Source organism: Salvelinus namaycush, chromosome 1 (assembly GCF_016432855.1).
Source record: "Salvelinus namaycush isolate Seneca chromosome 1, SaNama_1.0, whole genome shotgun sequence".
Taxonomy (NCBI): domain Eukaryota; kingdom Metazoa; phylum Chordata; class Actinopteri; order Salmoniformes; family Salmonidae; genus Salvelinus; species Salvelinus namaycush.
This window is the reverse complement of record NC_052307.1, coordinates 12,971,335-12,996,386: the sequence shown is the minus strand read 5'-3', so window position 1 is coordinate 12,996,386 and position 25,052 is coordinate 12,971,335. Positions and strand designations below refer to the sequence as shown.

General features: G+C 43.8%; 1 protein-coding gene across 1 annotated transcript; it reads right to left on the bottom strand.

Moving 5' to 3' along the window:
* Positions 1-871: 871 nt before the first annotated feature.
* On the bottom strand, positions 872-24,555 carry LOC120053883 (protein crumbs homolog 2-like). The gene is made up of 13 exons (XM_039001171.1): positions 24,486-24,555; positions 18,634-19,329; positions 18,197-18,392; positions 17,454-17,593; positions 16,661-16,846; positions 16,374-16,487; positions 11,047-12,039; positions 10,258-10,817; positions 9,911-10,076; positions 6,541-7,402; positions 6,313-6,429; positions 1,348-1,474; positions 872-1,093 (listed from the first exon to the last, which is right to left on the bottom strand). The coding sequence occupies exons 1-13, from the start codon at positions 24,553-24,555 to the stop codon at positions 872-874; spliced, it is 4,449 nt and encodes a 1,482-aa protein (XP_038857099.1).
* Positions 24,556-25,052: the final 497 nt, after the last annotated feature.

Here is a 25,052-nt window from a genome sequence, read left to right as displayed (position 1 = left end):
TGATCTTCATATCTAGCTAATTTGCTAGAAAAATATAGTGCCTTATTTTCATTCAGCTCAGTTACAGTATAAATGTGGTACAACATCCATAGTTACAGAGAGCGAAAACATCCATCGATCACTTGGCTGGTTAAGTTAGTGGCACTGGTGAGCAAAGACTAAGAGACAGGAGTGTAGGTTTGGGTAAAAGCAACCTGTCTGAAGACTGTGGCATCAGCGTTGAAGTTAGCTGATAACATTAACATGGTCTCAATCCACTTTCTAGGAGTTTTAGGAGCACCTCATACATTTGCATAAGACAGTGACATGAACAAAAACACATAAAATATTTAGAAATAGATAATTATTTACATTGTTGGTGTAGCCTGTTAACTTACATAGTGCACATTCCGAGAAAAATACAATGTTTTACCATCAAAGTCGTCATTCGTGTGAACTCACACATAATCATTGTGGGGTACAGAATGTTCACAGGTAGGTATTTTATAGAAAGACACTGGAATCAAGTATGGTTCATCACTCCAGAGAAGGGATTAGCTGAGGAGACTCAACCTGACAGCATTTCTCGAGTCTTGGGAAGAAGACCGTCTCTATCCTGTCTTTCTCTGAGGCTCTGACAGATCATGTCACTTCTTTCCATAGAGGGATGAGCTCTGGGTTTAACCACCCCCACCACCATGACCCAGCAGCAGCAGTGTGGCGGGGGCACCACTGTAAGGGCATATGTCCACACCACTGGTGGCCTTTCACCCCTTGGACACCTCTTAATGAGTCTGACCAGTCCTCGCCTGTCTGTTTGTGTGTCTGAACCAGAGAGTGTAGGTGTATGCAGCCAAGCAAAGGAAGTGTGTGTTTCTGTTGTGTGTAGGGCTCATATGAGCCTCTCCTCAGGGGGCACTTTGAGCACGCTACCCATCTCCAGCCGTGCCCCTGCCACCTCCTGGGCACTGGGACTATAGGTGCCCTCTGACTGGCGCTTCTTGCGGGCGGTCAGCACCATGAAGACCAGGGCCACCACAGCCAGCAGCACACACAGGCTGGCCAGAGGGATGGCCACCACAAGCCAGGGCACACGCTCCCTCTGCTCCTGTCTCTACAGAGGGGACAGAGCAGGACAACAGGCCTTACTTCTCACTCAAACTGAGATTAGAGGAACTACAGTTTAAATAGTTTAATACATCAGCTCTTTTGATCCAATCTGGTCTATGTATAAGCTTTTGATACTCAACACACATTAGCATTACATACTAGACTACTGTAACATATACACCTACACTATGTACTGGTTACATGCAGACTGTCAGTTACTGAGTGCGATATGGGGAGATACAGTATGTGGTCACCTACATTGTTTTCACACTGTGTGCCGCTGAAGCCCGGCATACACATACACTGGAAGCTGTTGAGTCGGTCCAGGCAGGTAGCACCGTTGAGACAGGGACTGGACTCACACTCATCTGTCTCTGCCTCACACCTGGGAAAGAACTTCAGGGGTTCAACACAACACTGACACACCAGCAGTCCCACAGCTCGCTGTAATTACAACAGGAACCTTGCACTGTCCACCCATTGACATAGACAGCATTTTAACCTTAGACATATAGGGCTGGTTTACTGGACACAGGTTAAATGGTGACTGCATTTCCTATTTTGGCCTCGTTTTGAAGATTGCTCATTAAGAAATGCTAGCGGCCATGACTGAAGCCAAATGAGAGTTGTCTTGGGAGTGTGGTTTGATGTGGGAGGTCTTAGTCACACAATTTTACATTGTTTGTCAGTGCCCCAAATCACTTGCTAGCTAGCTAAGTTCGAACTGTGTCCGATTACCCACACTTGCATCCTAAATTGTAGGCCGTTTGAGTAAGTTTAATAACATGCCACATTTAAAAAATCTAGTATACTTTAAATGCCAGGATGTCATTCTCCTTCTGGCAGCTGATCAATTAGATATTGGAGATGTGCTACCGAATCAACAATAGTGGGAAACAATGCAATCTCAGTATGTGGGGAAAAAAAGGTTTACATATGAATAGGAATTTTCGAAAAATCGGATGGTTTAAAGGCCAGGATGTTATACTCATTTCCTCTCTTCATTTAGTAGAATTCGCTGCACACTTTTCTACAAAGAGGTGGGCTGCGAGTGATAGGCCATAGTTCTCTTCAAGTAGCCAAACAACAAAACTATTATGAAGATGCCGAATAACGAAGCTTCTGCGGTGGTGTTCAAATGTAGGCTAAGTAGTTTTTGTTCTCCTTAATTAAAATGATCACCAGTATTGACTTTTACCCAAAGTGGATTTCTGTTTTCTCATTGAAAAGTGTTACTTGTTCTCTCTCATTGAAAAGTGTTTCTCGTTCTCTTGGCCTTCGTCAGAGCTTTAAAACTAAATACACAAACATCTTTTTATTTCTGAATGTGTCGGCAGACTCAGGATGTGGCTGCTTTAATGATGTCATGTTATTTAGGCCTTTTGATTTGAACATATAGATTGTTTTAGTTTTGTAGGCTACCTATTTAATTATTACATTTTTGGATCAAGCCTTAGCAGTCATTCTTATTTCTTTCCCAATGATCAAGGTTTTAGTTTATTATGTTGCTGTCCAGCGGTTCTGAATTTGCGATGCACACGACTGTCCACGTTTTTCCGTACAATAGCCTTTTGATTTGAACATTTGAAAAGTGTTGGTGTGTGTACTAGACTATTTGATTGAATGTATATACAGTACCAGTCAAAAGTTTGGACACACCTACACATTCAAGGGTTTTTCTTAATTTGTTCTATTTTCTACATTGTGCAGTAATAGTGAAGACATCTATGAAATAAGACATATGGAATGATATAGTAACCAAAAAAGTGTTAAACAACCACAATCACCCGACCTCAACCCAATTGAGATGGTTTGGGATAAATTGGACCGCAGAGTGAAGGAAAAGCAGCCAACAAGTGCTCAGCATATGTGGGAACTCCTTCAAGACTTTTGGAAAAGCATTTGTAACGCAGGTCAACTAATGTTGAATACTTATCGTTACAAGTGAGATTCCAGTAACCAATCATATATTGCTATTGATATGTTTAATGTGACAGCTATTACAAATCAGCTGTCAGAAGCTGCATGACGAGCAGTTTATTTTGAGCCAATCAAAACTCAATAATCTCTTAGTCCCTCTCCTAACTTCAAGTTATACACCAGTTGGCGCCAACATGCTAAAAAAGAGCTAGAACGGAACGTGAAAAGCTACCGCCATTCCATGGAAGAAAAACTATGTTTCAAAATGTTGAGAAGTTGTATAAAACTGAACTAAGAAGAGAGAACTGGATGTTAACATTCACTTATCTATACAAACATGCTGTGAAGGGATTGAGGGAAAGATTGACGCCAGGATTTGGGGAGTTTTTGTATGGAGAACGAGCTGCTAGCATTTAGTGTAGCTAAGCTATTGCTAGCATTTTGTGTGTGTTCATACTGAACCAAGCATACGCACAAGCCGTTAACATTTAGGCTAGCTCAGTTATCAATCAATTGAAGTAGCAAACGTTAGTGATCATGCTAATCATGCATGGCCAACTATTTTAGTTTTCATACTTTTATCAAATGTGATTAGCTAGTATCATAATCCATTTTGGTACACTGTTATGTTTTAGATTACTTTATAAGAAATTACGTGTAGGTGTAAGCACTAGTACTTTTCATTTGCCCGGACTTGTCTATTGTTCAGTCCACGTGAGCCTAGTGCAGTAGTGAAAGTGTAAAGCATTTTGACTAAGTTTTATTTTCTTAGTCCTGTAAGAGATTAAAGCTAAGCACTATATTAATGGTTATATGAAAGTACTCATGGTGTATATATTGTGTGATCCTGTTTGTAAAACAGGTCAGGTTTTTTGAGTATGGTTTCAGTTCCACCAAGGATGGCGAGCAGCCCGAACCCAGGACATTGATAAGAAGATTTGCATGCAAAGATTTAATTTCCTTGGAGAACACCGAATTTGCACTGCCATACTACGGTGTGGTAGGATATTTCTTGCAAAACATCATTGCATCATTCATTGCAGTGGGATTGTTATTATAAGCACATGCTACACTTAAACACCTTACAGTGTTTATTGATAGGCACAGTCACTCACATTTGATTCCATGTCTTAGTGTTTTATAAGTCAGTATTTGTGAATTGGGTTGTGTTTTCTGTGGATTCATGTTTTTTTTATTGCTATTGAACTTTGAACATTGAAATCTGAGAGACCCTCAGATTAAAATAGAGTTGGGTGCACCCTAGTAAACTATAGGCAGGATATATGGCCGAAATCTAAGTCTATTGTACTATTGTTGTATTTCATTCATATTGAGCTCATTGTACAAATTTCACATATTAATATTTACTCAAGGTGATTCAGTTTTTGTAAGTATTTTTTATTTACAAAATACAAGCCGGCATTCTTTTCCTAAATGATTCAGTTATGTGGTTTTCATTTCTCCCTACTGCTCCAGTAGCGAACCTAACTCGTCCAATAGAGTTTAAGCTTAAACATAGTGCCCATAGTGTTAAGCAATTGTTACACATTTGTCATGAAGCTGTTTGAGAGAATGCCAAGAGTGTGCAAAGCTGTCATCAAGGCAAAGGGTGGCTACTTCGAAGAATCTCAAATATAAAATATATTTTGATTTGTTTAACACTTTTTTGGTTACTACATGATTCCATATGTGTTATTTCATAGTTTGATGTCTTCACTATTATTCTAAAATGTAGAAAATAGTAAAAATATAGAAAAACCCTTGAATGAGTAGGTGTGTCCAAACACTGGTACTGTACCAGGTACCAGGTACTGTACCAGGTACTTTGACTGGTACTGTATATTACAGCAAACTCCATAAAAGGCTTAGGGCCAAGGGTTATTTCAACATAACATTGGCGATGTGTTGTCTTATGGAAACAAGTCTGAGGCGCTGCATAATGGGCAGGTCTGTTTCACTGTCTTCTTCTTCTTCTATCGTATTATGACGGTCCGCAAACACCTCCGATCTCCAGCACCATGGGCACCCCCACAGTTAACACACACAACTCTTTCCACCGATACTACACATTCCTTTGTCTCATGCCCTCCTGCTGACTTCTCACATCTAGGAATCTCCCTCCTACACACTGCTGCAACGTGACCATAAGCTTGGCACCTAAAACACTGTAATGGGTTTGGGACAAAATCTCTCATGGGATAAATTATACATCCTAACTTGACCTTGTCGGGAAAGACTCAGCAGGAAACTCTGCAGGAAAGACAGTATCCTCTCTGTTTCACCACACTCTTCACCGGATCTATGTCGCACCAAATGGCAGGAGTCACAGACACCGGGAATCTTCAATTTCAGTTGATCCTCCTCCACACTTAACACCACCCCCGTTATCATTCCTTTCAACAGCGCCTTGCTCCAGAGAGCAAAGCAAGTCACAGCTCTTGTCCCTAGTTGTGTGGTCTGGAACGCCCGCTCCCGCTGGACAGAAGAAACGCCAAAAATCATCACGAGTCCACTTCGAGTTACTTTCACCAATTCAACAGTCCCCAACCTCTTCTCCACCCAACCTGACACCACATATGAATCTGCCAGAAGGCAAGAATCCAGCCTCTCCAAAAATCTCACTCCCACTGGGCCAGAATCATCTTTATCATCATCAGGACAAGGCTCAAACTAGGCGCTTTTTACCTCACCTGCCACCGCAGTTAATTCATCCTCACTCTTTTCACATTCAATTTTTTTCTGTAGCTCTTCCAAAAGTTCTGTGTGATCCACCATTCCATATTCACTCAAAACATGTTCCACTTTTCTCCTTTTCATTTTTTCCTGTCCGCCATCTTCTCCTTCATCAGATCTTCCAGAAGGCTTGTGCATTCCCCATTCCATATTTACTTATAATATGTTACATTTTTCTTATTTTTTTCCTGTCCGCCATCTTACCCCCAGCTCATGGCCACACCGGCTGCCACATTCAATCACCATGCCATGCAACAAAAAAAAGCGTGTTTCAGTGTCTGGATGTTCTGGATGCTATGATTATATAGAGCGTGTGCAGCTGAGAAAGCGCAATCAGCACAGCTGCTTCTCTCATGTTAGTGGGCACTAGGCAAGTGGGCATGATCACTAAAATCTAAAATCTAAAATCACTAAAATGAATGTTGCTGACTCATATCGATGCCACATAGGCCGTTTAAAACTAGAGAAGTTGGTTCTAAGAGGCAGTTTACCTTTAAGCCTAGTCCATTGAGCATGCTTTTAAGTCCACGAAAATGTGAAATGCATGAAATGATAGGTTTGGGATCTCACCAGTCCCCAGTGTATCCAGGCTTGCAGGTGCAGTTGGCACCCCAGATCCCATCCATGCAGACTCCACTGTTGTCACACTGCGTATCCTCATCACACTGCTGTGGAGGGAATCTCCGCCTACCGAACACACACATAATAGAGTCATTACAACTTCTACACAAACTAAACACACACACACAGTGTTGTGATTTTTCCAGTCAGAAGCATGCACAAGTTTGTGGTACTCACTGACAGCGGCGGCCGCTGTATCCAGGGAGGCAGACGCAGTGGTACTTGCTCGTCCCGTCCAGACAGGAGCCCCCGTTCAAACAGCTGTGTTCCAGGCAGTCATCCACCTCCTCATCACAGTCTCTGCCCCCCCAGCCTTTGTGACACTCACACCGGTAGTCTGCCAGCAGGTCTGTGCAGGTGCCATGGGCACAGAGGCCTGAGGCACACTCATCTGTGTCCCTCTGGCAGAACTGTCCTTCCCAGCCTGGGGCACAGCTGCAGTTTAACAGGTTCCAGAGGTCCTGGCAGAAGCCCTGGTTGAGGCAAGGCTGGGACTGGCACACATCGGCGCCAACACACCCCATCTTGGGCTCCTGGCCTCCCTGCCTGATAAACCGGGCTGCCTGGGGGGAATCCTGGTCGTCCACCAGGGGTAGGTAGACTCCTCCCACCCTCAACTCCCCCAGACAGCCTGTGTAGTTCTCTGCCATCCACACAGTGGTGTCGTTGAGAAAGTTGAGATTCCCGGCTGTGCCCATGGTGCTGCCCACCCTGCGCCCGTCCACAGTGAGGCGCCAGCGGGACACAGGTTGCAAGGGGTCGGCCATGGCAAGGTGGAGATGGTGCCAGGCCCCATCTGAGATGGGCAGGTCACTGGTGAATGCCTGCAACTCCAGGCTGTTGCCGCTCAGTAGTTTGACTAGCAGGGAGGAGTTGAGTAGACCCAGACAGAAGACCTCTGCTCCGTTAGTGGCCCGCAGCAGCACGCCGTTCTCCTTCCGCGTACGTATGTCCACGGAGACACTGGTCACCGAGGCGACTAGCGAGCCGTTAGCAGTGAACTGCAGAGCGTTGCTCTCAAAGGTGGCATTAGTGAGACCTGGGGGAAGAGCAGTATCGTATATACACTGAGTATACAAAACATTAAGAACACCTGCTCTTTCCATGTCACAGACTGGCCAGGTGAATCCAGGTGAAAGCTATGATCCCTTATTGATGTCACTTGTTAAATCCACTTCAATCAGTGTGGATGAAGGGGAGGAGACAGGATAAAGAAGTATTTTTAAGCCTTGAGACAATTGAGACATGGATTGTGTGTGTGCCATTCAGAGGGTGAATTGGTAAGACAAAATATTTAAGTGCCTTTGAACGGGTATGGTAGTAGGTGTCAGGCGCACTGGTTTGTGTCAAGAACCACAACGCTGCTGGGTTTTTCAACAGTTTCCCGTGTGTATCAAGAATGGTCCACCACCCAAAGGACATCCAGCCAACTTGACACAACTGTCGGAAGCATTGGAGTCAACATGGGCCAGCATCCCTGTGGAACGCTTTCGACACCTTGTAGTGTCCATGCCCTGACGAATTTAACTTTTTATGGCTGCAGGGGCAGTATTGAGTAGCTCTGTTTAAGGTGCCCATTTCAAACGGCCTCGTACTCAATTCTTGCTCGTACAATATGCATATTATTGTTATTATTGGATAGAAAACACTCTCTAGTTTCTATAGCCGTTTGAATTATGTCTCTGAGTGGAACAGAACTCATTCTACAGCACTTTTCCTGATATGGAGTGAGATTTCAGAAATCTTGGACTCTGGTCCCAGGTCAGTTTTAAAGTCCCTGTAAATGCTATGAGGATACAAACACTGCCCACGCCTTCCTCTAGATGTCAGTAAGAGGTGACAATTTGAATGGAGTCGATTGCGCAATCAGGGCCTGTATAAAAGGCCAAAGACCGGATGTACCGTTCTTTTCCTGCTGCGCCTGACGCACGATGGACGTCGGACCTGCTCTCTTTCCAAGCTTGGGTTTAGCCAGTAATATATCGCCGGTCATGTTTTTACTCGTTATAGGTGTTAAAAACATCATAAGGTAGTTAATTTAAACCGTTTTATAGCAATTTATATCCGTTTAGTGCGATTTTGAGGCATTGCTTTGTGTTGCACTTTGAAGCGCCGGGCACGTTTCGGGGTCCCGGTCGAACGTTAGTGGGCATTTCGACGGACAAGAGGACATCTTTCGACCAAAAGAAGATTAGACCCAAGAAAGGATACATTGCCCAAGATTCTGATGGAAGATCACCTCATAGTAAGAAATATTTAAGATGATAAATCGTTGTTCTGTCGAAAAATTTTAAACGCATATTCCGCCATTTTTTTTGGTATAGCTTCGCTTGGCGAACCCTGTATTGCACAGTAAGGATAATTTTAGAAATGTAATTCAGCGATTGCATTAAGAACTAATTTGTCTTTCGATAGCTGTCCAACTTATATTTTTTTAGTCAAGTTTATGAATAGTTATGCATGAGACAAGATCACTGTTAAAGATGGCGCCCGACATTTTCAGGCTAGTTTTGCTAGTATTGTCATTGTATAACCACGGTTTTTTGTGGCTAAATATGCACATTTTCGAACAAACTCTATATGTATGTTGTAATATGATGTTACAGGAGTGTCATCGGAAGAATTCTGAGAAGGTTAGTGAACAAATTAATATATTTTGGCGATGATTACGTTATCGCTCTCTTTGGCTTGAATCAATGCTCGGGTAACGTTTGCACATGTGGTATGCTAATATAACGATTTATTGTGTTTTCGCTGTAAAACACTTAGAACATCTGAAATATTGTCTGAATTCACAAGATCTGTGTCTTTCCATTGCTGTGAGCTGTGTATTTTTAAGAAATGTTTTATGATTAGTAATTAGGTAATACACGTTGCTCTGTGTATTTATTCTAGTCGAGTTGTGATGGTGGGTGCAATTGTAAACTATGATTTCTACCTGAAATATGCACATTTTTCTAACAAAACCTATCCTATACAATAAATATGTTATCAGACTGTCATCTGATGAGGTTTTTTCTTGGTTAGTGGCTATCAATATCTTTATTTGGCCGAATTGGTGATAGCACCTGATGGAGTAAGAAACTGATGGAGTTAGAAAAGTGGTGTCTTTTGCTAACGTGGTTAGCTAATAGATTTACATATTTTGTCTTCCCTGTAAAACATTTTAAAAATCGGACATGTTGGCTTGATTCACAAGATGTGTACCTTTCATATGCTGTATTGGACTTGTTAATGTGTGAAAGTTAAATATTTAAAAAAAATATTTTTTTGAATTTCGCGCCCTGCACTTTGAGCTGGATGTTGTCATAGGTGTACCGACCTCGGGCTTGCAGCCATAAGAGGTTTTAAGCTGTTCTGAGGGCAAAAGAGGGTGCAACTCCATATTAGGAAGGTCTTCTTAGTCATACCTTTCAATATGTAATATTCAGTATTATCTGGTATTTGTTATTTTGTGTGCATGTTTATGGCTGAAAGAGAGCAAGAGACTGAGACTGTCAGAAAGGGAGTGAGGGAGTGAGATAATGTATCAAAAATGTCCACTTACACTCATAACCGTCAACTAGATCCACACACTGGCTGCCCATGACACAGGGGTCACTGACACACCACACGCGTGTATCACATCGCCTGCCAGAGAAGTTCATGGGACAGGTGCACTCAAATTCATTCCAGGTGACCATGCACGTTCCTCCATTCTGACAGGGACCAGTCTGAGGAGAACTTAGAAATTAGTGTCTGTTACAAAGACTGAACTCAAAAGTCTTTATCGGGACCCTAACCTGACAAATCGAGTCAGCTCTTGTACCAAGTATCCTTGAACAGTTACACCCACTTCCTGCAGTTACAGTAATACATCTCTAAAGATTAAAGTTTCCATTGATGTTACTGTACCTTGCATGCCTCATCACTGACACAGCCATCCAACACATTCTCAGCTTTGTTTGGGAAGTAGCACTGGTACGCTTCGTGGGTGTGGCACTCCTCCTTTGTGTGGTTGGGATACAGCTGCATGTGGTCCAGAGTGATGTCCTGCAGGCAGCCTTTGAAGTGACCTCCCCAGGGGGCAGTGGACTCCCCCGGTGGCAGACCCCCGATGTACACCACATCCCCCCGTTCCATCCTCACCCTCCCCAGGGAGAGCTGTGTACCAGCCTGGCTGAACCCTACCTGACCCTGGCGTATCGTCACAGTAACCAGCTCCCTCTGTCCGCTGGTGAAGTAGGTATTGTTAGAGAACAGAGTGGTGGGGGGGCTGTTGAAGACCAGGGTTCCCTCCCGCAGGTACAGGATGAGGTAGGCCCTCCTCCCTCTCCGCAGCTGGAGGAGCAGGCCGCTGGGATTCAGAGAGCGGAGGAAGAAGGAGATGTTGAAGTTCTCACCATCAGTTGTGTTGATGTTGAAGGCAGCATAGCTCACTGTTTCTTCATTACTGAATGTCCATGAGGGGTATTCTGAGGCAAGCAACAAAAAGCAATGCTTTCCGTGTGAATGACAAAACCTGTACAAACCAGTGTTGTTGAAGGAAACTGGTTGTAAGCTGAGTAACCCTCTTTAAATGACCGTATAGTGTCAACGCCTAGTGTTTACAGTTTATTGTATAGTTTTTACATAATTTTAAAAGCAATATTTGAAAACTAAAAAGTAAAGTAGTAATTTTTTTAAAGCTATAACAGTTCTTACCTTCTTCACACAGGGAGCCATGATAGGGTCGATGACACTCACAGCTGAAGCTAGTCCACAGGTCAATACACTGCCCACGATGATAGCAGGGGTCAGGATGACACCAGTCAGTCTTGTTGCAGCCCAGCTCCATGTCTTGGACGTGCTCTAGAGAGAAATCCTGTGGCAGAACACGCTGGTGGTCAACCTGTAGATCCTCCATGCAGCCAATGAAACCCTTCCTACTCTCTGTGTTGTCCAGATACTTCTGGGGGCCCCCCCCCACATAGACTTCTGGGAATGATCCATGTTGGAAGAAGACCAGTTGGTTGTGTCCTTCGTTCTCCACCGTGCATCCCTTGTCATTGTCACAGACTGGTCCTTTGACCATCAGTACCAGCTTCTCATCCATGGTCACTTTGGCCTCATGCCAGTCTCCGTCGTTGACTGGGAGATGGTAGGTGGCCTGTAGCTCCTTCCCTGATCCAGCTCTAGCCTTGAGGAGGCTCCCCACGATCTCCAGGGACACAAAGTAGTGCTCAGCCCCTCCGTAAAACAGAAGCATGTCAGGCAGAGTGGTCCTGAAGCGCAGCTGGACGTGGTGGTGATGGGGTTCTACTTCTGTCCTGCTCTTGTTAGCTGTAGGAGGGAGCTGAATGAGGATATAGCCCTCTGTGTTGAAGGAGAAGGTGGTGGGGATGCCGCAGTGCTTCCCAGTGAAGCCCGAGGGACAAAGGCAGGTGTGGCCATGCTCTTGTTCATCCCCATCCCCATCACTGTCCTCATTACCATCCTCTTCTTGGCTTAGGATAGGCACACAGGGGGCTCCGTTCTCACACAGGTGTTCCCTGCAGCCAATCAGACGGACGTCACAGTTATGGCCGCCCCACGGCTCCTCCCCTGGCTCCGCCTCCACACAGTGGCAGGTGTAGGCGTTGGCGTCGTCGTGGCAGGACCCTCCGTTCTGACAAGGCTCGCTCTCACACTCGTCGATGTCTACCTCGCAGTGCACACCTGGAACGAAAACATAACACACCACTAGTTCTTCATGTTATACATGTATCTGGCTGAAGGGTTTTGTCATGTCGTTCTCTGCCAAACAGCACTGTCCCTTAGCCACACAGACAGATTCAACAGGAGCATAAGGGTCTCCCTAACCAAACCAATAAGTTAATCAGAGTCTCCCTAACCAAACCAATAAGTTAATCAGAGTCTCCCTAACCAAACCAATAAGTTAATCAGAGTCTCCCTAACCAAACCAAATAAGTTAATCAGAGTCTCCCATACCAAACCAAATAAGTTAATCAGAGTCTCCCTAACCAAACCAAATTAGTTAATCAGAGTCTCCCTAACCAAACCAAATTAGTTAATCAGAGTCTCCCTAACCAAACCCAATGAGTTAATCAGAGTCTCCCTAACCAAACCCAATGAGTTAATCAGAGTCTCCCATACCAAACCCAATGAGTTAATCAGAGTCTCCCTAACCAAACCAAATGAGTTTAATCAGAGTCTCCCTAACCAAACCAACAAGTTAATCAGAGTCTCCCTAACCAAACCAAATAAGTTAATCAGAGTCTCCCTAACCAAACCAAATAAGTTAATCAGAGTCTCCCTAACCAAACCAATAAGTTAATCAGAGTCTCCCTAACCAAACCAAAGAAGTTAATCAGAGTCTCCCTAACCAAACCAAATGAGTTAATCAGAGTCTCCCTAACCAAACCAAATGAGTTAATCAGAGTCTCCCTAACCAAACCAAATGAGTTAATCAGAGTCTCCCTAACCAAACCCAATGAGTTAATCAGAGTCTCCCTAACCAAACCCAATGAGTTAATCAGAGTCTCCCATACCAAACCCAATGAGTTAATCAGAGTCTCCCTAACCAAACCCAATGAGTTAATCAGAGTCTCCCTAACCAAACCAATAAGTTAATCAGAGTCTCCCTAACCAAACCAATAAGTTAATCAGAGTCTCCCTAACCAAACCCAATGAGTTAATCAGAGTCTCCCTAACCAAACCCAATGAGTTAATCAGAGTCTCCCATACCAAACCCAATGAGTTAATCAGAGTCTCCCTAACCAAACCCAATGAGTTAATCAGAGTCTCCCTAACCAAACCCAATGAGTTAATCAGAGTCTCCCTAACCAAACCAATAAGTTAATCAGAGTCTCCCTAACCAAACCAATAAGTTAATCAGAGTCTCCCTAACCAAACCCAATGAGTTAATCAGAGTCTCCCATACCAAACCCAATGAGTTAATCAGAGTCTCCCTAACCAAACCAATAAGTTAATCAGAGTCTCCCTAACCAAACCAATAAGTTAATCAGAGTCTCCCTAACCAAACCAAATGAGTTAATCAGAGTCTCCCTAACCAAACCAATAAGTTAATCAGAGTCTCCCTAACCAAACCAATAAGTTAATCAGAGTCTCCCTAACCAAACCAATAAGTTAATCAGAGTCTCCCTAACCAAACCAAATGAGTTAATCAGAGTCTCCCTAACCAAACCAAATAAGTTAATCAGAGTCTCCCTAACCAAACCAAATGAGTTAATCAGAGTCTCCCTAACCAAACCAATAAGTTAATCAGAGTCTCCCTAACCAAACCAATAAGTTAATCCGAGTCTCCCTAACCAAACCAAATGAGTTAATCAGAGTCTTCCTAACCAAACCAATAAGTTAATCCGAGTCTCCCTAACCAAACCAAATGAGTTAATCAGATATGGAACTAAGTACACTGGCACGCATGAGACTTTCCAGGAAGCACTTGATTAGACTATGACAGTTTACTAATGATGAAATGACTGATGAAGGTAGCCTTACACAATTAAAGTAATGACTGGGACGTTAATTGAATTGATCTGACATTTGAAATATCGGTAGGGATGTGAGCCCAGTTGCTCCTTTTCTTTCTGCATTCCAGCCAAATCACAGTAAAAAAACACTTGCTGTGAAGAATAGTGCTTGATTATTTACAGTCTATATATAGTAAATCAATGGGACTTTAATACACTTAGTAAGAAATGAGCCCAGAAAGTTTATGCATCAGCAAAACCTACTAAAACTCCTCTCCACACAAGTAAAAACAATAACAATGCTCCATGCGCCCTCCTCCAGCCCCATACCTCCCCCACATAAACACACAGCCTGTCCTAGCAGCCCTTCCCTGTACTGTAAATCGGAGGTGTTTACCTGTCTGTCCCCATGACCCACACCACACAGCCAGCAGCAGTAGTAGCAGTAGCCCCCTCATTCTCCCAGAGCAGTAAACACACACATATAGCTTAACAGAAGAGATCCAACTTGTGCCCCTTCTCTCCCTCTCTCTCACACACACACTCACACACACATACACACAGTCCATACACTCCCCTCTGTACCAGGCAGGCAGAAGTGATTACACGAGCCTAGCCCACCCTCCTTCTCTCCCTCCCTTTTGCCTGCATGCCTCCTTCCCTCGGCAGCCCAGCCCAGCCAGGGCTCTAAGCCTCCCACCCAGCTGGCTTCTGTCAGTGCTGACAACAGGAATGTTGGGCTGCAGTCCCTCCTGATTGATGTTATGGATGCCCACTCATGGCAGATGACATTTTAATCACAAGAGATGGGCTTGTGAGTAGAGGGGCTGAGCTTGACTAACAACTTTTTTTTTTTTTTTTTAATAGATGAAAATGTATGCACTCACTACTTACTGTAAGTCGCTCTGGATAAGAGCATCTGGTAAATGACTAACAGTTTTTTTTTAGCTCAGTATAACATAGGGGGAAAGGAGGGTCAAGGTGGGCTGGGATGAGGGGGGCTCTATGTCATTTGTGTATCCAGTTCCTGAGTATTATATCTGCACGTGCAAAGGAAACTCATGGAATCACAGATAATATGCAGTCATATTATCTTGTTGTGCACGTGTGTGTTATGTCCCCTCTATTTTGCTGATGCCTTGTTACAATATATGGAAGTATGCTTACCCTTGCAAATAGCCTAGGACTAGGAGTATCACAATGCATTCTGTACTAATTGGTAACAGGTTTTGTTTTTGTGATGAGAGGGTCTTCGTGCCTGCTTTCATTCATTAGCAGTTGATAAGGCTTAAGCAGCTTTGTGGTAATCTCTCTCTCCCCTGGTAAACTAGAGGAAAGACCTATGTTTAATGCACAGCCAGGACTACTGACATATGGCAGCAGGTTTTACGGGCTTTGTTGTTCTTCTACTGCCTTGCCCCTCCATATGGACTCCCCTCTTCACAGTCCGCAAGTCCAAAATGAATTCACGGCAACGTACAGTATTATACAGAGCCATGATCACATGGAACTCCCTTCCATCTCCAATTACTCAAGCAAACAGCAAAATCACCTTTCAAAACGGATTTAACAACATCTCATGGAACGGCGGGGACAGTGAGGGGACACACACACACAAAGACACACTCTAACACACACATTGTTTTTTAGTTGTATTGTTTGTGTATCGTTGCATTTTCACTTTGTGACTATCCATGTCTATTAGTGTATCAGTGTTTGTTTTGTAAAGTTATTTTGAGGACACCAGGAAGAGTAGCTTCAAATACCCGCCCTGTCAAACCCCTGCAGGTCACCCAAGAAACTGGATATATACTTTGCTTTATATTCAGAGTTATTCATGGGTGGTTTTCCTTCCCACCTTCACTTGTACTAAACTCAAGGTCAAACTTTCAGCGTGGTTTTATCTCTGTTTTGACTGATGGTGGTATTAAAGTTTTCTAATGCCCAAGCAGACCAGTTCCAGCCGGAATGATCAGCAGTGGCAGGATTAACCAATTATTGTTTTTCTCACTGCTCAGCAAGCATCTCCAAAGAGATATCACTATGGGATTTCCGGGGCCGGGTTTAGGCATAAGTGCAATAATTAGGGCCCCTCAACTTACTATTGAGAGTAAGAATAGTAGAATACACCAGGTTTAATTTCGAATTTTGGTTGTGCATTAGATTGGTAGTTAGTCTAGCCAGCTATCGAAACTTGTAGTAATCATGGCCAAATACCGAACGGGCACTCAGGGCACATGCCCAGGGGCCCTGATCTTCAGGGGGCCCCCATTGATTGTGTTAGTCATTCTCACACACACATCATATTAAGATGGCATAAGTCATTACAAAATGTGCAGAATTGTAGGAAATTAGCTGTAAAACTAGAAAAGTGTTCTCTCTGCCCCTTGGCAAAATTTGTAGAATTGCAGGAAATTAACTTTAAAACAAACATGTTTCTCTCTACCGTCAAGGGGGATTCATTTTCTCTGTAAACTGAAATATATTAAGAGCAGGTCAGGGGTTCTTTGCACATAAAGAGCTGTATTATTACACAGTGAAAAAGAGAGACAGTCTTACCTGTAAACCCAGGTAGACAGACACACCAATATGAGTTGACCAGGTCCTCACAGCTCCCTCCGTTCTGACACGGGGCGGACTCACACTCGTCCACATTCACTTCACAGCTCTCTCCTGCAAGAGACAGGACGCATTACTTACTTACTCAATAACTTACCCTCAACTCAAATTAACATTGACTACAATATCAAAGGATTCCAATTCAACCAGATCTTATTCTTAAAGGATCCTGTTCCTATTCAATGATCATGAGGTCACCAAGTATGAATATGAGTCTTTTGCCTTACCAGCAAACCCAGGTTGACAGTGGCAGAGGAACCCAGCTGCATCCTCATAGTTGAACTCCCTGTCTTCCAGTCCAGACAGCACCCCATAGTACAGCAACTCTGAGCGCTGGAAACACTCTCCTCCATTCTCACAGGGCTCCACCACACACTCGTCTATATCCACCTGGCAGTTCTTCCCTTCATAACCTGCATTACACACAGCCATTATTAAAACAGGACCACACAGTACCACCTTGTTCAATACACACATACAGTATCTATCAGCATGTCTTTATGCATCAAAACACAACAATATGATGTGTTCTCCCATATTATGATATATTATTGAGGATCATCTTTGTTTTCCTACTGCTCATGGCCCTGCGGCTGCACCAGTTCTGCACTAGATGGCACTGTGGTGTAACACCACAGTACTACACTATTACAGACTATTATAGGTTTTTCGCTATGTCTCATACCACTCCCCCTTCTTGTCCTCTAAACTACATACCTTTTACCCTTTATCTCATTGATTTACGTCTGGGAAACTCCAATAACCCAATCTTACCAAGAAGAGGGTTTCAAATGTCTCTAAAAGACTGCGCCTGGAGTTTCTCATTTCAACATACTCCTGACACTTAGGACGTTCCCATATACTCGCTGTTTTAGTGTCAGATAGCAGATCAAATTGCCTTGTCCAATAATCCCTGCATGTTTAGTACTTCCTGTAGTGTAGCGAAAGCTATGCAGACATGTTACTACTCCCTCATTTGGTGAGAAGTGGGTACACAGCGGGAGTATTTGGTGTGTGTACCTGGCCAGCAGACACAGCCATATTGGTTGATTCCCTCTACGCAGGTAGCTCCATTCTGGCAGGGGTCAGAAGCACACTCTGGGATGTCCACTTCACATTGCTCTCCTGTAAAGCCTGTCCCAGTGCAGTCACACTCATAGCTGAGGAGGAAAGTTACAGAGGCAAATTAGATCCATCTTATTTCAGTGAAACTGGGACAGCTTTGATGTATAAAAATGCGGTGGGGTCTCAGCGCAGCCAGTAGAGATATTAAACAGCCCTAGCTGTGAAGTTTCTAGTCTAGTATATGATTTCTGAGCTACAGGCTTTCCACCCTCAAGTAGTTTTTTTTGTGGGGCAGTCCTACTCCTTGCGTTATTTAGTTTTATTGGACAAGACAAAGGTAGAAAGGAAAGATAGAGGTGAGATTATGTTGAAACAGCAGTGGGCCTGATCCTAAACAGCTTAGACCACTACAACTCCTTAGACCACCTTTAGGGCATTTTTTGACTAACAAATGTAATTGGTTCAATCTAACGTAGCTCTGTCTTATCAACCCAGGTCTGATGAAGCTCTATCAGGTTTTCCTAACTTCCCAACCTCATGATTAATTACCATCCGAATAAGCGGATTGATCCTTATCCTTGCCCTGTTAAACTTTACTGTCTGGAAGGAATCCCTCGGCTGACATACTGCTCACCGACACATTGGGGTTAAGCAGCTGATTCAGCATATAAGAGGAGAAAGAGTAGGAGCCGCCTTACCTGTTCACCAGGTCTGTGCAGTTGCCCTCGTTGAGACAGGGTCCGCTGGCACACTCATCAATGTCCAGCTCACATTCATGGCCCTCGTACCCGGACACACACTCACATATGTACAGACCCACATGGTCATGGCAGCTGGCTCCATTCTGGCAGGGCTGCTCTTCACAGTCATCTATCTCCACTTCACAGTTCACCCCTGCCACACACAGCACAGACACAGCTTCATATGATGTGTTTCACCATGAGGAAAACAACTGAGCTCTGAGGTCTAATGGAGCAACACTAACCATGGTGTATCAAACGTGTGTAGTTTCTATATGAGGTTGGTTTAGTAGTGAACTCTTAACTAAAGGCACTGAATTAAGAAGAAAGGGTAGTTCCCTAACTCTCTAAGACAGCAGGATGTATTGCACTGACCTAAACAGAGACCGTCTCACCTTTGAATCCAAGAAGACAGTTGCACTCATAGTGGTCCACCTCATTGGCACAGGTCCCGTTGTTCTCACACGGCCGTGACGCACACTCATTAATGTCCAAGTCGCAGTGGTAGCCTTGGAAACCAGGCACACAGAAGCACTGGTATCCGTTGACGCCGTCTTTACAGATGGCTCCGTTCTGACAGGGGAGTGACTTACAGTCATCTATGTTCTCCTCACAGTCCCTCCCCTGGAAACCCGGGCCACACTGGCACACGTACCCATCCGGTGTGCCAACACAGGTGGCATCGTTATGGCACGGCTCCTCAGAGCAGTCCCTGATCCTCTCCTGGCACTCTTCTCCTCCATAGCCAGGGGGACAGTGGCAGGTGTAGCCGTCCACCCTGTCCACACAGTGAGACCTGACATCCCCTTTACATGGGTTGCTCAAACACCTGCTGATGTTGAGTGTGCAGTTGGTCCCTGCGAAGCCGACAAGGCAGTGGCAGGTGTAGACCCCTGTGCCCAGTGTGCTGGTACAGTTGGTGCAAGGGGCATCGTAGACACAGGGGTCGTACAGCTCCTTACACTCCTTCCCCGTGTAGTGGACTGGCCATCTGGGGCAGAGACACGTGTAGTTACCCATATAGTCCAAACACGTACCTCCATTCTGACACGGGGATGACAGACACTGGTCTGCTGCTGTGCACAGTATACCTGTTTGCAAGAAATAAAAGACTCAGTATTTAACATGAATGAGTAGACCTTATCAAGCTCCAAAGTTTGACTTGAGGAAACTGCTGTGAGAAAATCACTGGTAAAGTCTGGTAAGCTGTGCACTTGTGGGCACACAGCTCCCCTGGGACTGCAGTGCAGAAGAAACATCAGCCCCAGCAGAGAAGCACGAGATTGAACTACACTCAACTTTCTAGTTTTCCCCTTTAGTTAACACTATCAACATTTCCCTCTACAGTGGGAATAGACAATATTAGCCACTTTCAATGCAACATACTGAAACAAAACGAACTATGCAAGACTTAGTGTTGCAAAACTAACTATACAAGATATTTTATTGTAGGCAGAAAGCACCAAAGTAGGATTCTATTGAATTGACAGGCATGACTCAGCCCGTACTCCAAAGACAAGTGTGACATAACCAATCAGAGCTGCAGTATCCCTATATGCAAATGTCCAAATTGTCCTATGTGGATCTGATAATAATGGACTTTATTTTGTAAAGTGGTTTCTTGCATCAAACAACATATTGTCAGTCACCTCCTTGTCTGAAGGACAAGTGGATAAACAGGTTAATGTCAAGCCCTGCATATTTTTTCAAAAGGTCTCATGGAATGTAGGCCTACATTGAACAACACACATTGGCTGCTACTGTAGGCTGAATGATAGAACCATTGATTTTGATAGTAGGCCACTCTGATAGGCCTACATTATGATCAAATAGCCACAGTAGCCTAAAGCGGGTACAGCCTGAGTGTTCACAATAAACCCGTGCCAGAAGTCGCACAGAATTTTCACAAGGTTCAAGTTTGCGCTCAGCAGACCTGAAATTTGCTCAGTGCCTAAATTTTTGGGAGGGAACATTGCCAATGAGATTACCAAGTAGTAGCACTGAGAGTTCTTATAGGCGTGACATTCTACAAGCTCATTAGTAGACTAATACACCAGCTACAGTACCTTTGACCTCTCCCTTTGTCTCTGATTTTGAGGCGCTTACAGAGCACTCTCTTAATGAAGAGTAAAAAGCCCCACTTCCCTCTCTCTCTAGTCTCTACAGTGAACACAGCAGATGGTGTTAGGAGTAACTTCATTACACAATCATTGTGTGAGCAGCTGTTACCTGAGACTTCATCAATTTAGTTCCCTTCACTCTGACCACTACTTCTCTAACTTGGTTCAGACCGCATGGCCCATCGTCATACACAATGCATCAGGTTGTCATTCACTAGTTTAATAATCACAGACTGTTTGACCCTGGTTCGATTTCCCGCTATAGTTGTTGAGGACATAGCAAACACTATCTTTGCAGAATTTCCTTTATGGAAAAGAATAAGCTTACAGTGCTAAAATATTTGAATATGAAGAGAACAAAACTGTGGAACTGCCCCTCCCTACCTTCAGGCTATACTCAAACCCTACACCCCAACCCAAGTACTCCTCTGGTCTCTTGGCCCTCCTACCCCTCCCGCTCAGCCCAGTCAAACCTCTTCTCTGTCCTGGCACCCCTATGGTGGAACCAGCTTCCCCCTGAAGCTAGAGTCCCTTCCCATCTTCCGAAAACATCTGAAACACTACCTCTTCAAAGAGTATGACTTTGCTGTTAGCTGCTTTATTGAAGAAACATGTACTTATGTGGTTGTCTCATCTATCTATCTATCTTAAGATAAATGCACTAACTGTAAGTTGTGCATTTATCTTAAGATAGATAGGTGATTGCTTTGGATAAAAGTGTCTGCTAAATGACTAAAATGTCAAATGTAAATGCTGTGTGAGTTCTGATAATGTGTTCCTCATAAAACATTACGTTTATGGAATGTGTATGTTGTCTTAAATCCTGATTTGATTAGATTACTAAAGTATCGACTGGCTTATCAGAGTTATTCAATATACTGGTATTGTTTATATTGTATTTAACAAAGTTCATTAGAAGGGATTTTTAACATATGTTTACATGAGAGTTGTTTCCGTCACTCACAGCTTATCTTCTCTGTCCCTTCCCACTGGGCACAGACGTCAATTCAATGTCTATTCCACATTGGTTGAACGTAATTTAATTTAAATGACGTGGAAACAACCAGTGTATGCCAGGGTAGGGAGTTAGTCACCCCTCCTTATAAAACACCTATCCCTCTATCCATAGTAACACCTACGACTGCCATTTATTTATCCAGGCAAGTCAGTTAAGAACAAATTCATATTTTCAATGACGGCCTAGGAACAGTGGGTTAACTGCCTTGTTCAGGGGAAGAACGACAGATTTTTTTTACCTTGTCAGCTCGGGGATTCGATCTTGCAACGTTCCAACACTCTAACCATTAGGCTACCTGCCACCCCATACCATTTAGCACGTCTACATACAGTTCCTTTGTCACCCCTAACACCTATCTGTTACTATAATGTGACCACCCATAGTGCTGAAGAGCTGCAGGGTGGGCAGGCTTTTGATCGAGTTCAGCACCTGATTCAATTAATCAACTTATCATCACACAGATTAGTTGTGTGTGATCAGGTTTGTGATTATTGGCAAAAGCCAGCACAACTTGTTGCTCTCCATGACAAGTGTTGGAGACCACTGACCACTGATAATGTCCTACTGTAAGGCAATGTGTCACAGTCTACTTGCTGTCAGTCAGTCTGCTTCCCCTGCTGTAATCTGTTCGAAACACCTTCCCAGTTCTCTACTAATGCCCTGATACCCCAGACACACTGGAATGTTGGTTTCAGCCCCCAGTTTAATCAGTTCCTCCTACTCTCAACCCATCAACCCACAAGCTTCCCTTAACTCATGGTGTTCCCTTTATATTAGAGAGTGTGTTTAACATGCACACATGTTAACACTCTCATCCTCCAGACATAATCATAATGCATAGGATTTACACTGAGTGTACAAAACATTAGGAACAGGTACTGGTCACAGAGGCAAATAGCAAGCGGTTAGCAGTGTACTGCAGAGCATTGCTCTCAAAGGTGCCGTTAGTGATACCTGGGGGAAGAGCAGTATGTCAGTAAGGTAATATCGTATATACACTGAGTATACAAAACATTAAGAACAAAGGACATCCAGCCAACTTGACACAACTGTGGAAAGCATTGGAGTCAACATGGGCCAGTATCACTGTGGAATAATTGAGGCTGTTCTGAAGGCAAAAGGTGCTGCAACTCAATATCAGGAAGGTTTTCCTAATGTTTTGTGCACTCAGTGTATATAGCGCTTTTATAAGACCTAAAGATGCTTAAGTAGTGTAGTGTAGCTGGTACACATGGACCCCATATCAGACTAGTAGTAGTGTGGGGGGTGGTGATTGGTTTAGTCAGTGGGGGTCTCTGACTGGTCTATCCTGCTGCAGCCAGACCAGTCATCCCTGAAACATTCCAATGTGTTGATGTCATTGCTGCCTCCCGTGTCATGAAACAGTTCATAAATCATGGTTATGGGCAGATTACGGCGCTGTTCTCTGGCACTGCACTGCACCAAGCACTTGACCCCAGGAATGAAGATAAACACAGAGCAGAGCCAGGTACTTGTCATGGGACCATCCTAACTTAGTACGCAGGTAGAGTAAAAGAACAGAGAGTTGTCAGCTGTCTGTGCAGAGATGGATCCCAGCCCCAACTCTAGAGTGAGTCTGTCAGAGCATCCCTCTAACAGTGTGGGAGAACGCAGCAGGAAGATAATAGATGATTAATAGTTATAATATAGGAGAACTTCTTTCCCTGCCCCGTGATAACAGTTACCAACAATAGTTAGCCAACATAACATACATAACATACATATACTCCAAGTCAAATGTCAATTGAAACCCACACTGTGAGATATGGACCAATGATGCCATGACTAATGTGAGAGGACGCTCCTGGCTCTAACACAAGTTCTAGTTAGAGGAATTATATTTGGTCACCACAGGGGACTGCTAGCCAAGCCATGCCAGTGTTGAGCTTTCTCCTAAACTGTATTCATACTCAAAAGGCTACACTGTGGTGATTCACTTTGCTTTAAAAAGCACAAATTCTCACACGTTTAGTCACAGTTATCCTGTGATGTCAGTCAGAGATTTAAAGGTTTGTGTTTCGTGTGGGTTTAACATTAAAGGAGCCATATTGTCGTCAAGATAGTATTTTATATGAACAATTGTTGATTCAATATTGTAGATACTTTTCCATCAGCCATAAAATCTAAATATACTGTTTGTTTTTCCACACTTCTCCGAAGATTGCCTCTCTCTCCATTCATAGTTTAGACAAAAAGTGGTGCAGACTCTTAACCCGTCACCATGGTGATGGGTAACAATGGCCCCTGCATGCAATCCGCTCTAGCCGTCCCGTCCTGTCAGTCTGTCCAATTTAACGAGGTTCAGACGCTTCCCACAGGGCCGCAGGAAAAATGGGTCAACGCATCATTAGGTGGGATTCAAAATATCCTCCACCCAACGGCACCCCAATCCCACCCCACAATCCCTCCTGTCTTCATCTCTCTACTAATCTTAATGCTTCTATCATAGAAGACATGGGTTATCAGAGATTAATAACAAAAGCCAATTATCTCACCGTGTTAGTTGATTGTGAACGACGAATTAATTAATGATAAGGGCTCAAGACAATTATATCTTCAATTGTCTTACATAGTAATGGATGATAAATTATAGTGACATACGTTTTACCACAATTCTTGTTTTATGTATGCTATGTTACAAATGTTTGATAGCTCTCTTCTTGGGGCAAGTCTATCTTGGTTCTCTTAAAGAGATGGATAAATAGGATAAATAGGACCAGCCGTATAATTAAAGAATAAATAACTTATTGAAGGGAGACTGCACTCAGCTTAACATCAACTACAACAACCTGTCTGCCAGCTGGCCTCTAACCACTTGTCCTCCTGTAACATCTTCCCACCTTGCTAATGCCCTATTACAGCCCTGTCCCTATCTCCTACACACACACACACACACACATATATACACACACACACACACACACACACAGAGATACACACACACACACACACACACATTTTCACATCACTACTTTCCCCATTAATACTCACACATACAAGTGCACACACACTTCTCACTATTCACACTCACAACAACACATGGAATATTGTAGTATTCATACACCTAGTAGTTGATCAACAGTCCTACCCAGTTTGAACATTATCATGCTGAGCAGCAAAGTTCTTTGGGACTTGAAAAGAAACCTCCCAAACTCCATGGCAGTGATGGGACCCACTGGGTTCCGTAACGTCCAGCCTGAGAACTGCTGCCTGTCACTCCTCCACAGGGTCCCCGCCCAGCATACTGGTCCAGCCGATCAACTCTCTGCTCTAATAGACGTTAGCTGGAAGTGTGCTGCAGGCTCTCCATGCTTGGTCAGTAGTCAGTAGTGTGAGTGTGTGTGTGAGCTCTCTGGGGATAGAGCTTGGCTGGCTAGAGTAAGGCAGAGTAATCACCCTGCAGAGAGAGGCCAAAGAAAACATGGCCTGGATTCACTGACATGGACTGTTTCTCTCTCTAGCACTCTCTCTTTCTACTACACCCCTTTGTCCTCTTTCCTCCTCTCTCTTCATTCCTCTCTCCCACTTTATTTCACTTTCTGAAACAAAACATAAACGCAACATGCAACAATTTCATTGATTTGACTGAGTTACAGTTCATATGAGGAGAAGAATTCATTTGGCCCTAATCAGATATGCATCTGTTGGTCACAGA

Bases quoted from the DNA above. Each gene is read 5' to 3' on its own strand.
- LOC120053883 (XM_039001171.1), bottom strand. From the start codon at position 24,555: ATGGAGTTTGGGAGGTTTCTTTTCAAGTCCCAAAGAACTTTGCTGCTC. The intron at 17,594-18,196 runs GTAAGGCGGCTC...TTTCCTCCTCAG, and splicing joins TGCACAGACCTGGTGAACAG to CTATGAGTGTGACTGCACTG. The intron at 10,818-11,046 runs GTAAGAACTGTT...TGCTTGCCTCAG, and splicing joins TGGCTCCCTGTGTGAAGAAG to AATACCCCTCATGGACATTC.